The sequence below is a fragment of the Balearica regulorum genome, chromosome 14 (genome assembly GCF_011004875.1).
Source record: "Balearica regulorum gibbericeps isolate bBalReg1 chromosome 14, bBalReg1.pri, whole genome shotgun sequence".
Lineage (NCBI taxonomy): Eukaryota > Metazoa > Chordata > Aves > Gruiformes > Gruidae > Balearica > Balearica regulorum.
In genome coordinates, this window is record NC_046197.1 from 15,993,667 (window position 1) to 16,007,408 (window position 13,742).

At 49.5% G+C, this 13,742-nt stretch overlaps 1 protein-coding gene and 1 long non-coding RNA gene across 2 annotated transcripts in view; one reads left to right on the top strand and one right to left on the bottom strand.

The window, feature by feature from the left end:
* The window catches only part of LOC142603923 (uncharacterized), a 41,643-nt gene that overhangs the window by 25,957 nt on the left and 1,944 nt on the right, over nt 1-13,742 (bottom strand). The gene's annotated exons all lie outside the window — the stretch shown is intronic.
* On the top strand, nt 218-5,545 carry LOC142603861 (uncharacterized). Its single transcript, XM_075766572.1, has 2 exons — nt 218-777; nt 2,529-5,545. Exon 2 carries the CDS (start codon nt 2,531-2,533, stop codon nt 3,521-3,523), a length of 993 nt encoding a protein of 330 aa, XP_075622687.1. The 5' UTR covers nt 218-777; nt 2,529-2,530; the 3' UTR covers nt 3,524-5,545.

The window sequence follows — 13,742 nt, forward strand, 5'->3', positions numbered from 1 at the left end:
TAATGCACTTGTGTGGTCTGGCGGGCGCCAGCTCAGCGAAACACAAACCACAAACGGGGGCGATGCTGGGGGCAGCGGGGAGAGGGGGGTTAGAGGAGGGGAGCCTGGGGAGGGACACGGCCGCCAGTGCCGCGGCGGGGCCGGCTGCTGCTGTGCCTCCACAGTGGATGCACGGCTTAGCACAAACCTGGGAGGGAGGAGAGCAGCGATCATGATGCTGCAAGCACACACCCCCCCCCAGCTCTCCTGGGCAAACCTGGCCAAGTGGCATGAATTTGCTGGTGAAATAAGGCAGACAAGGAGCAAAAGCAGCTCAAAATCTAAGGATTCACCGTTCAGCAATGAAATATGATGGTACTACGGCTCCTCTTTTCACACCCCCCCAACTCAGAGCACAGGCAGCCCCTCCTGCAGCACGACCACGGCACCGCGCTCACATTGCACACGGGGAAATATAATCAGGCAGCGGAGCAGCAGGGATTTGTCGCGGACTGTTCCGTTGGGGACAGGATGGCCCTGCCTCCCTGGTGCCCATTTGCTGCCCCGATGCCACACGACGTTTGTCAGACGCGGGCTCTCAGGCAGGGCAGGCAGCCAGCGGGCTATATTTAGCAACAGCAACAAAACAGGCAGCCGAATCAGCTGACTGGAGGCAGGGAGCCTGATGCACGGGTTAGTTTTAGACAGTACATATTCCGTACTGAAAACAAGGAGGGAGAGACGTGGGAGCCAGGGAGCTGAAAGCCGCCCGTCGCTCCGCACCAGGCAGCGGTGCAGGTAAGGGGAGGGCGTCGGGAAAGCTGGGGTGCGGATGCGGGCTGGGTCCTGGTGTTGCTGGGAAGGACCCGGGGTGGCCGCAGCCGGTGATGCTCCAGGCGTGGCTGGGAGGGGGATTCGCAGGGAAGGGGGGGTTCAGGCTCTCCAGGGGCTACTGGGTGCTGGTGGGTGGGCGGGAAGGTGACCTTGGCATGGAGGGGGGCCATGCTGGTGCGGTGCCCGGGATGAAGGGGATCACATCCGTGCTGGAACCGATCCACCCCATTGGAAGGGTTTTACTGTAAATAGGTAATTTAATTTCCGTCCGGAGGAAGGGCATGTTAACAGGACTTAGTTAACGATTAGCGCTATCATAAGTTAACTCATGCCCATGCCCATTATCTGGAGCATCTGCTGCCCTCCTCGACGCCGGGGTCAGAGCAGGCCTGGATCCCAACGCTGCTGAGCTCGGGCGAGGGGATGGGAGCAAAGGCGGAGGAGCAAGCCGCCTTCTTAATGCTGAAAGAAATGAGAAGAAAGGAGCAGATAGAATAAAGAAAGGGAAGTAAAAAGGCCGTAAGGTTTAAGACAAGTATCTCCTGCTCTTAGTTCAGCAAATCCCACCTTGGCTGACTTTACCAGTAGCACCTGAGATGAAAACCAGTAAAAGCCAGCAGTAGCCGGGGGAGGGATGGACACCCCACGAGCTCTACGCTGGGCTCGGCATAAGCTGCTCACTTGCACTCTGTATGTGATCTGCAGCTTTGCAGAGAGGTTCAACAAAGCCAGATTTATTTCCAGCAATGACAAGCAAGGCATTAAAATAGCCAGCAAAGCACTTTTGTGCTTGATCACACAACAGAGCTATATTGTGTCGGCAGACTATTCACATACAAATTCCAGTGGGGGAATAGTTAAAAAAAAAAAAAAAAGAAAAAAGGGTCTGGGCTATGTGGTCATTTCTGCCAGAAGGGGAGATAAGCAAAGCACAGAGGAGAGCATTCTGAGGGGGAAAAAAAAAAATTTAAAATCAGTACAGTTACAAACACTGCAATATGAAACATTTGTAAAAAACGTTTACGTGACTAGTGGGAGCAGTTTGATGAAAATCCATCCTAAAAAGAGTTGAGGGTGACTGAGTATAAAGATCATGAATTAAATCCCTTTGACTCTACATAAGCATTCAGGGAAGGATCTACCACTCCATAACTACATTTATGAACTGCTGGCAGAGACGACCATGAACATGTTTGCACATTATCACCTATGGCTTCTAGAAGAGAACAGCTTTAATGTCACTTCATTTCCCTGTGGCTCCCCATGGGGGTAGGTCAGCTCCTCTCCTGTTGAGATCAGCTCTTTGGATGCAAGGTGAAGTCAGAGCCCCGTTCCAGTGAACAGACCAGCGGAGGATTAAATGAGAGCAGTTTGTCCCTTGCTGCTGCCACGCGGACAGTGAGCGGAGGTAGTGCACCTGCACCACACTGCTCCAGCTGCCCACCCCTCGCGTTGCTTCAGAAGGGACCACCAGTACCAATATCTTTAATGAACCTTTTATTTTCTACTGCACGTACCATTTGGCTTCTTTTGTAGATATGGGCTCTTTACGAAGCCATGGATATAGAAGTACTGCCAGCAAACTTTTAAAAAACAACACTGTTTGCCACAAGAAAACGCAAGGTGGCTCAGGTAGCATGAACTTTACAGGAACGAGCCCAGAATTTCTTTACCTGGCTTTCACATACTGATCATGTCTGGTCTGTTCTTTGCAGCCATGGCACCCCGGATAAGACTGAGTCTTTCAAAGCCTCTCCCAACCATATGCGAAACCCACGAGGAAGCGATGGAAGATTCAACCAGCAACTCGAAGCGCACTGGAAGCACTGCAGCCAGCCCAGACTCGTACTCCAGCGACGATTACATTCAATCCATCTGTCACCTCGCCAGACCCACTTTCCCGGGCCTTCCTGAAAGCAGCCGTAAGGTTCAGGACAGAAAGACCCTGAAGACCCTTGAAGACATGTCATGGCCCCCGTCCCTTGGGGGGGCACGGCAGGAAACATCAAAATGTAAATTGACCCATTTAATCTCAAATGTGGTGCCATTGGGAAAAGTCACGCCTGCAGAAGTTGACTTCTGGTCCAGAGAGGACCCCCTGGCACAGATTTACACCCACACAGGAAAGCTCTGCTCCTCCAAGGCCTCTTCCTACGGCAAAAGCTCCAGCACTGGTTACTCACAGTGCAACTCTTCCCTCCCAAACGGTGACCTTCATCCCCCAACCACGAAAGAAAAAGCCACAGGGAAACCAAATCTGCCGCGAGTATTCAGTTTTCCAAGGCTTCCCTCCCCAAGACCGGTGCAGAAAGAAGTGGTCTGCTCAGAGCTGAAGGATGTCAGAAGAGATGAGGGAGCAGTTTTAGGGAGTAACCACAGTCAGAAAGAAAACAGCCCCGTGTTTGTTACTGGTGAAGAGCTATTGCCATGCTCAGCCAGACGGAAGCTGCTGGGAAACCCGGAATTGTGCTGCTCTGTAAGAAGGCAGAGTTGTTTGCTCAATACAGCGCACCCCGATGAAAAAAAAGGGAAAGAAACTTCTCACTGCGACAAAAATATAAGGGGTGATGTCCCCACTAAGCAGAGATACTCCGAGTGTTTCCAGGTACCTAAAAAAGCCATGATCCATAACTGGATTTCGGAGCACAGATGCATCTGGAAAGAAGCAAAGGTAAAAGCTTGTTTGCTCCCAGCCATTGCTGAAGTGTGAAGAAGTAGCTGCTCAGAATAATTTTATTCACAAGAAATAACCACCCTGTGCTCTAGAAGCTCTCCCTGGAATCCTTACACAGAAAACACGGCTTGAATGTGCATGCAAGTCAGGCAGACCTTTGTCATCTATCATATCCCTCCTCAGTGGGCAATGGGACAATTCAGTCTCATCCACTAAGGAAACAGCAACTAATTCTCATTTTGGAAAGGCAACAGTTCATAAAGCATCTCCCCCCACCTATTGCCTCAGACTGCCCCGAGCACGGAGAAAAACTGGAGAGAATACCAACCTCATCTGTTCTGGAGGAGGAGAGATCTGCCGCAACATCAAATTACTGGTGTTTTCCAGCAAATGCCAAACAGCCAGATGTTGCTCCCACCCAGGTACAGTTATTCTGAAAGGAACGTTTTGACCGATGCTTGGACAGCACTAAATGTGCTCTCTCTCACATATACACTTCACAGGAAACCCATTATCGATCACTGCATCAGCACCAGAATACCACAGGATAGGTCACCTGGTAGTGCAGTACCATAAAGATATATTTTTTAAAAATTATAAGAAGTCTTTTATGAGGATTTGCTAGAGGGCAACATGGAGACTATTAGAACTCCTCTGGGTGGGGATTTTTCTCTTGCTTACCCTGGCACAACTCTGTTACCTTTACTCCTTGATTTACCCTTGGCAGGAGGAGCCCAGGGCGGGCATTGCCGTGCCAGTGCTGCGGCTGTGCTGGAGCTGTGACAGCCCGTGATGCCAGCTGGAAAACCCCAGGTATCACGGCGGGCCCTGCACTGTCACACCCCCGCCAGCCAGGCTGCACACCACAGGCACCCGCAGGGTTTGCTGCTCCGGTGCAGGAGCCCCGCGAGCTCCCACGCAGCTCTGCGGGCTCAGCGGCACGACAAGAGCAGTAGTTTTGGCTGAGGGACAGCCTGGGGCTGCTGGGCTGGCGTTCATGGGACCTGAATGTAAAATAATAATTTCTGGGTTTCCTTTCATATCTGTGCTTCTGTGCTCTCACCTACCTGACCACACTAACGATGCTGAGCGTCCTGCGCCTGGTGCTGTGAGACCAAAACATGAAAAAAACCCGCAGCATAAGAGCATAGTATGACCATCCAGCACATAACGTACATAAAACAATCCAGTTGATGTTAGTGCTGCATGGGGTGTCTGTAGGAAGAGAAGCGTTCCTGCCTCGCTGTGAGATCCCGGCGTGGTGTGGTGAGCACGCGCCCAGGTCATCCCTCGCTGCTGCACGGAGACATCTCCGGCCAGAGAAACCGTCTCTCATCAGGGCTTTCTCCTGCAGTCAGAGCAATCCCACGTACCTGCATTTGGTACAGCAGTCTCTGTAGCCAGCTGAGAGAAGTAGGTGAGAAAACTGCAAAGCAATACTAGCATAATTATTATTACTACTAGGAATAAATCTTTTGGTGGCACAGAGGAGAGCAGAGGGACCAAGCTGTTTGTTCGACTGCAGCTAAGATGGGACATACCTTTGGAAAGCTGCAATTATAAGAATGCTCACAAGTGATTTCTAAACCACCCTTGAACAGATTAAATCAGAAGGCAACTTCTACTTAGCACCAACATAAGTGTAAATATGCTCAAGGATCAAAAGGTGAGCATATTTGAGCTTCTCATTCTCACATGTCTTACCTCAAATATTTTTTCTTCTGTTGAAACTCATTAGCACTATGGAGCTGAAGTGCTTCTCATCTTCGTTTTTGAACTAACCGCACAGCGAGAACAAAAGTGAAGGCGGCTCCAGCATTTATTAGAGCTGATGGAGAGAATTGAATCAAAGAAGGTGCCAGCCCCCTCCACCTCCTCCACATCTTTCCCTTCCTTCTCAGGTTAACGCTGGGATTTAAGTGATGCTTGTCCTCATTGCCCTGCTGACATTTTAATTTCTCTCCATGTGAATATTTATGACACTACTACCTAGCAAGTCTTGTGCCAATTGCATGTATCACTGCTTTTGACAGAGAAAACAAATAAAACCGTTACATCGAACTGCTGTTTCCATTACTGCAGAACCACGGGTGATTACTTTCAGCACAGGGCCGGTCCACAGCTCATGAGCTTATGAGTTGCCACCCATACTCCCTCTTCCCCCACCACGTCTCTGACAGAACCAGCTCCCGGGCTCTTTCCCCACACATTCAATGCCTTGCAAAGCTTTTCTGCCTTGTCAGGGTCAAGTCTTCTGTGCCCAGGACTCAGGCAATATCTTCTCTTAAAACCAGGCAAGCTGTGCACCAGCAGGTTCCTCTGGGACAAGCACTGTAGCTAAAATATTCATCCTCATGGCAGAGACACGCAAGGGCCTTCGCACCTCACCCCTTTGGCAGCCGATGCCCAACATTGTGATTCCTTCTCAGCTGCCACATAATCCCACGAGTCTCTAAAACCCTGAAACCCATCAACTGTTCCGGCAGAGCTCCCTAGAGACCTAAAACCTGCGAGCAGGGACCAGAGCACCAACGTGCCGTGTCCGGAGGAGAGCCCAGCCATGGGGCTCACAACTCACCCACTCCTCCTGCCCCTGGCTCTGCAAATATTTCAATACCCAGAGCAAAGAGGTGCAGGAGCGGGGTAGAGCTGCAACTCAGGACGCCCTGGGAAAAGCCCCCAGCTCCTCTTACACAGGACAGGGAGCAATGTCGAGGGCTGCGGGGCTGCGGTGAGCAGCAGGGCTGGGCTTGGCACTGGGGGGCATTTGTAAACACGGTGCGGGGTCCAGGTTTGCTCAGCAGCAGGCTGCTACGTGCCCGTTGAACCCTAGGTGTTTGGTGTTAGGTGCAGCAAGGCTTGGAGAAATGAAGCTTTGGAGTGAATTGTTTTTTTCTGGATCATAGATGTTTTTAGGGAAAAAAAATTGTGGTTCATCTCAAGCAGCCAGGTTCTGCAAGAGGAGCCAAAGCTGCTGAGATGCAGCAAAGAGGGAGACGCAGAGAGGCACAGGCAAATTAGTCACAGGAGTGACAAGGCAGCAGGGTGAGAGGAAGAAAACGCGAGGCCGGTGGTGCCTGCGAGTGGGGCAGCTCCCAGCGGGAGGGGGATGCTGGGGGGGCCGGGGACCCCGGGCTGGGGTGATTCCAGCTGTGCAGTAAAGGCTGTGACAGAGGTGAGAAAGGCAAACCTGGTTTACATAGGACAGAGAGAGCAGATAGGGTGAGTTGTTTCTATTAGCTTCGGCCACCCTTCAGGTCCAGGTAAATCCTGTTTTGAAAAGCACAGCCCTCACCTTCTTCATCACCACTGTTGGAAATGAGCACATTGTCCCCTGTGAAATCACCGGGCAATTAAATACCACAACAGTTCCCTGGATAAGGCAGTTTTGCAGCCGTACAACATCACCCACCTCCCACGGACACGCGCCAGGCTGGCTCAGCGAGGAGCCGGGGTGTGGGGCAGCCCCTTCACCCCACCGCTGCCGGTGTCGGCTGCTGTAACGGCCCTGCAGCTCCCCGGCCACCCAGGGCTCCCCAGAAGGTGACTGAGAGCTGCTGAGGGAACCTGCGGTCCTGCCAGAGGAAAATAAATGGGATGCACGTGGGTGGGATGACACGGCATGTGGCTATACAGCCTTTGTCTCCCTGTTGCCCCCTTCGGTGACTGTACGGCCCCACGGACGCACCCCTGGGCCATTGGGAAATGCTCTCCCTCCTTTCCTCTATACAAAAGAGCGGCTGAGGAATCACCAGTCGGGATAAACCTGTACAAGTCGCAGCCTGTTCAGAAGTACTGCCAGACAAGAAAGAAAACCTTATCTAGGAATTTAGGTCATGAAGTGAGATAAAAGCCGTGCTGCTTCCATGGCCAATCTCATGGCAGCCTCTGCATTTGAAGTCACCGGCAGAAAAATCTCATTTATTGAGATCATCAGAACTGCCAAAGGGATTTGGATTAATTTGAATGGGGAATTGGTATCCAAATCCCACCGGCAGTTTTCGGTCTCAGCCTTCACAACCAGTTCACATGCAATCTACAGGCTAACATGCAATTTTGTTTGCATGATCACGCAGCCTTTTACTGCTGCAACCAGTAAATGCATTTGGACACAGAAAATCATGACCGGAACTTACAAACCAGAGATGGCGAGGCAGAAACACTGTTGCATTCTTTCCTCAAATCCTTGTCTTTTAAATGACAAAGAAAGGTACTGATCAGCTCAAACCAAAGGTGAGGAAGCAATGGCAGCTGGTGAGCCTGGCTAGTGGGATCTGGTGACCAGACCTGGACAACGCAGAAGCAGCTCAGAAACTCCTACAGCAGCCACAGCACGCAGAGACCCTCACCCAGCCCAGGAGGAGCCTTTCTGTGCCAACACAGACAGCCAGGCAGACAGACGTTGATCAGAAAAGAGAATATGGGCCACTGCAATGTGATTACAGACAGGGGTAGGTCACGAACGGGTCTCTCTCAATGAGGGAACAGAATGACCAGAGACAAGCCGGAGCAGATTTAAGGGCTGCGCGCAAACAGGGAGATGCAGGAGGTGTGTGAGTGAGATTAGAAAAACCAGTTTCTGAAAAGGTCTTTAAATGTAAGCTCTCAAGTTAGGACAAAAGCAGTTATTTTTGTGTTAAGGAAAAAAAAATCCAATTCTTAAAGCTCCAAGAGAAAACACGGTCCGTAATTTACGGGGATCAGAGCCAAGCCCAAGGCAGAACACAGGGTCCCTCTGCTTAAAGCAGAGGCTTTGCTGATAGCGCATCAGGATTTCCCCATGCCCTAAAGTGCCTGCAATTGGGCTTAATTGCTCATTGAGGGCATATTTTAATTAACTTTGAGCCTTCCTAGGTGGAGAGTAATGATAAATGATGTACAATGAAGTTAAACTGCATTTAGTGACTGAGCAGGAATCCCTTAGCTTTGAATGAAAACCTCATCTGTCCCATCAGCAACATGATTAATGGCAAAGTGTTTTGCATTTGCAGCTGTAACCACAGGCAGAAGAGAGATCCAAAATGATGGCTGAAAGCTTTTCTGCTTGTATTTGAAGAGTCAGATCAGTCAAGCACAGCTCTCTGCCTTGCTCACCAGAGCCCACGTGTGTTTTTGTGGCTGGCGCCACTTATGTGGGCCACAGTTGACAGCAGCGATGACTCCTGAAGCACCACATCTTGGGGTCGTGGCCTTTTCCCATGCTCGGGGATTCTCAAGTATAACTTAATTTGCCTGGCACGAGCTAGAACTGATGCAAAATACATGTTGTGTAAATACAGATATAATGTTCCTGGCAATCGCAGCCTTCCTGGAATTAATGCGCCTGGAGGCAACGCTTCCGAGGACTGTTGCGAGGAGCTGTAGAAAAACTGGGCATTTCTGGAATACCATCTAGTTGCTACATAATGTTTGACCAAATGCCATTTAAAATCAAAGGGAGCCCCTAAGTGCTTTGGAATGGACTTGTAATGGGAATAATTTTCTGCTGCATTTAAAGCACAGACTTCTAATAGCAGCTGATGAGGGAAATCAAATTATTAGTTTATTTATTTGCATGTATGAGCTTTTTGTCAACCATTTCTTGTCTTTGCTTTTAAATTAATCTAGCTGAAAGCCCATCAGCCTGCTGTGAGCTTAGCAAAAACTGTGTGTTATCCACAATGTTTTATCTGCCCGCACTTCACATGACTTGCAGTGACTTTTCCCCTCTGTGATCAGCAAGTCTCTGGTCTCCAAAGTGGGGTCGTCACGCACGGTGAAAGCAGAACTAGCCAGCAGGGAGACTGCCACATCTCATCTGATGGTGGAATATGACAAGTCAGTTGAGTTTAGCTGAATGTTTTGTTATTTTTCCCTTGGTCACAAGTATATAGGAGAGAAAATGGCTTCTAGTTTATACCAGCAGTGCAAGTTTCATATCTTTCCAGCTCCCTCGATGGAGCTTTCCTGGCTTGTGGCTCAGCTTCAGAAAAGGGAGATGCCACATCCCAAGTGTCCAGATTCCAAAGCAGTTACATGAGAAATACCAACTTTCCTCGAGATGCTCTTCACGTTCCCCCTCAGCTCATGCTATAGAGGCATCAAACTGCACAGAAAAAATAGCGACGTTTGCTCACAGATGGCTTTCGTGGGTTCGTATTGCCAACTACCCACCAGGTCCTGTTCTGCTGGGTGCTGTACGAATGCATGGCGAGACTTGCTGAGCCTATGAGCCACTCAAACCTCATTAGTGAGATTAGCTGGGGGCTTCAGATTAAGGCTGATTTGCACGAAGAGCAAAGGAACCTGTGCACAGCCCTTGCTCACAGCAGAGCCAGTGCTGTCAGTCAGAAATATTCCCAGTCTTTAGGACAAGCAAATATAAGCACAGGCTCGGTCATGCCCAGTTTTGAATCCAGAAACATCCAGGTCCTGCTCAGGACCCCAGTTTAAGGACAGGTGGGTGTCTGAGCAGCTGACACTGCAGTTAGCAGCAGTTCGGTAGCGATGGCAAAACAAGATCGTGCTCCTGCCCAGGAAGAGCGGGTACAAATGAGCTGGAGAAGCTGCAGCATCTCTGTTGCTGTTCCCAGGCTGGCCCAGCCCCAGCACTCCCTGAACCGTCCGCAGCGCCACTTCTGCCAGGTGCTACGAGGTGACACGCAGCACGGCCAAGGCACCGAGCTGTTCGAAGCTGCTCAGAAAGCTGCAGTTTTCCTCCCCGTGCAGCTGGGTGCGAGGCACCCCCAGCCCTGGAGGGATGGCCGCACGACCTGCCTCTCCGGGCTGGGACGCTGGGTGCTGCGTACGCGCTCAACGCTTCCTCTGCTCAAAAGCGGTTTGTTGGAACAAGGGTACATGGAGGGAAAATGGAAAATAGATGATTCAGAGAGAAAGCATCAGGGCTTCTTGCTGTGCAGGGTCAGCTCCTGGAATTAATTGCTGCAGAGTATCAACGAGATAAAATTTAGCAGGATTCAAGAGAGGATTAGACAGTCCTGTGATCAGGAACATTGGTGCAATGCTAACTGGGTCAAAGAAATACAAGAGAAATTGTGTTGTGCTTCCCTGAAGGGCTGAGCTGGTACCAGCTGGATTTAAAACACATTTCTCCCCACCTCCCCTTCCCAAGCTTTTTATAGCAACAAGCAAATAGCAGGATTTAGTGCAAAGTCTCTTTTTCCTTAGAATAATAAAGCATCGCCTGCTCTAGGAAGTCCCCAAGAACCACAGTGACGCCTGGCCCATGCTACAGCGTGTGGTGAAACCCTCCCCTTGTAATTTTAATGGCAGGAAATGGAAGTTTTACCTTCTCTGCTGCCTCTATCCTTCAGATCAAATAATTTATCAAGAGGAGAATGAGCTGCACCATAAACCAGATGTGGATGAGCCAGTTGGGTCTCCACCCTGAAACCCTTTTCTAAGCATAATTAACCAAATTATTTAACTATATGATGGCATCAACCAGAGAAACATGCAGGGGTAAGAGCTGAATCCAAAAGCCAACACCAGCAGCATCGTAGGGAAGTGTCAGGGTGCTAATGGGAGTGATGGTTTCCACCACCAAAGAGAGGAGAAGAAATTGGCTCTTGCTGCAGTTAAGCAAAGAAGTAAAAGCCCCAGTGAAACACAGACTTCACTCTTCAGGTGGGCAAATACACACTAGCTGCTCCACGGAGGTAGTAGCTGGCAGCTGGAGCGCCTAGTATAATCTTTTCCAAAATTTTCGTTTTCATTAGAAATATCCTGACAAAAATCTATAGTCTTTGCACATTTTTCTGACACCGTAAAAATGCTCCTGGCAGAATTTGCCAGCAGGCACAGCGTATTGTGTGTGACAGCAAGGGTAGTACACCCCGCTCTAAGCTCATCAATTCACTTCATTAAATTTCACTGTCTGCAACAAAAGGAGTCTGAGAGAGATGTCTCACTAAGCCTAATACTGGCAAAAGAAAATTACCTGGTAATCTCAGTCCAGCAGTGAAAATCTTTGGATTCTGTGCCCAAAGACAAAACCTTCTTTCTACCGTCCATTGCGAACGATACAGGAGAGAAGGAAAAACATGTCAACATTGAAATATCATCCCATTGGGCTTGGCAGAAATTTGGGATGCCCATTGCCTTCAAAGTTTTGGTATTTGAAAATAAGGATGAAAACAACTGCTGCCAAAATTGCCAAGGAAACAAATCCTCCCCAAACCTCCCCACCAAATTCTGTTGCATCCTATGCCATTTAGTCAATTCTAGCAATTCCATTTCAAAATGAAGTTCAAACTGTTTTGCAAAATTGTATTGTGTTTTCCATTTTCCTTACTGCCTGCTCTTCCGGGAATAGCAACGCTTAATATGATCCGTGACAGCTTTGTCAGACTCTGAGACATGGCGGGGCCGCGAGGACCCAGCTATCAGACAGCGCTCTAATTAGGATTTATTAGAATTCTTTCCTTTCTCGTTAACAGTATCAAGGGCTGCATTTACACGGCAGTTTGTCCCACATATCTTTTTTTTTTTTTTCCCCTGGAGAAGTATTTTTTGCTTGGCTCATAATAAAACAGTTGGTCTGTAAGATTTTACTGCTCCTGGTACAAGCCCTCACATCCTGACCCACACTAGCTCCTAAGTTACTCTGATCCATCGTACTTCAACTGACCACGCAGACATATTTATGGATCGGGGCCTTGGCAGACATATTTAAGGAGCCACTGCTATGAGTGCCTTGCACAGAGTGTTCCATATTCCATTTATTTTTAAAATCACTATGAAAATGAAATGCTGCACTGCACATATTTCTCCCACCGGGGACAGAGGAGGGAATGAACCTGTCTGACAGACTGAAGGCACATTGCTCAACCTGCTGTGGAGAGGTACTCCGGGCATGACATGGCCACGGCTCTGTACTCTTCCCATACCCTTTGATCGATGCAGGGCAATGGCACCCTCGTGATGTTCCCTCTGTGCTCTTCAGCTCACGGGAGCTGATGCTCACCAGCAGGGCACGATGGAGCAGAAATGACCAAGGAGTCTAAGCTGGGAACCGCAGGCATGATCTGCTCCGCAGACCTGACATCCAGGACCTTCAGCACACTGCTGGCCTTCTGAGTTATAATAGAATCATAGAATATCCTGAGTTGGAAGGGACCCATAAGGATCATCGAGTCCAACTCCTGGGTCCACACAGGACCAGCCGAATCAGAGCATATGACTGAGAGCGTTGTCCAGATGCTTCTTGAACTCAGTCAAGCTCGGTGCTGTGACCACTTCCCCGGGGAGCCTGTTCCAGTGCCTGACCACCCTCTCAGTGAAGAACCTTTTCCTGATATCCGACCTAAACCTCCCCTGTTGCAGTTTCATGCCGTTCCCTCGGGTTCTATCACTGCTCACCAGAGGGAGGAGATCAGCGCCAGCCCCTTCACTCCCCGTCGTGAGGAAGCTGTAGGCCGTGATGAGGCCTCCCCTCAGTCTCCTCTTCTCGAGGCTGAACAAACCAAGGGACTTCAGCCTCTCCTCATACGTCTTCCCCTCTAGACCCTTCACCATCTTTGTTACCCTCCTCTGGACACTCTCCAATAGTTTTATGTCCTTTTTATACTGTGGTGCCCAAAACTGCCCGCAGTACTCGAGGTGAGGCCGCACCAGTGCAGTGTAGAGTGGGACAATCCCTTCCCTAGGCCGACTAGCAATGCCGTGCTTGATGCACCCCAGGGTACGGTTGGCCTTCCTGGCAGCCTGGGCACACTGTTGACTCATGTTCCACTTGCTGTCGAGCAAGACCCCCAAGTCCCTTTCAGCATGGCTGGTCTCCAGCATCTCATCGCCCAGTCTGTATGTATAGCCAGGGTTGCCCCTTCCCAGGTGCAGAATGACTTTTTGCAGAGTTACTTTTGCTTCCTGTAGAACAGGAGTAATTCTTACTCAGGGGAAGAAGGAGGATTTGTAAGATCAGCCAAACCTATAAGAAAAAATAATTATATAGACACAGATTTTTCATAGCCAGCAAAGAATCGCAGTGGTAAGAGAGGAGCACGTGCTGCAGTGCTGGGTGGGTTCTTTATTCATTTCAATAGTTCCTATAGGACATGAGTAATACAAAGACAAACGTAACGACAAGGCTGGCTGTTTACTGAAGATGATGTAACTAGATGAAACCGTAGTTTTCACACCATCAAATGTGAAAGCTTAATTAAATTGTACAGCCATACCAAAGAGTCAGGACCAGACCCAGCAATGTAAACCCAGTTGAGCGGAACGTGAATTCCTGTGTTTGTGCTGCAGGTCA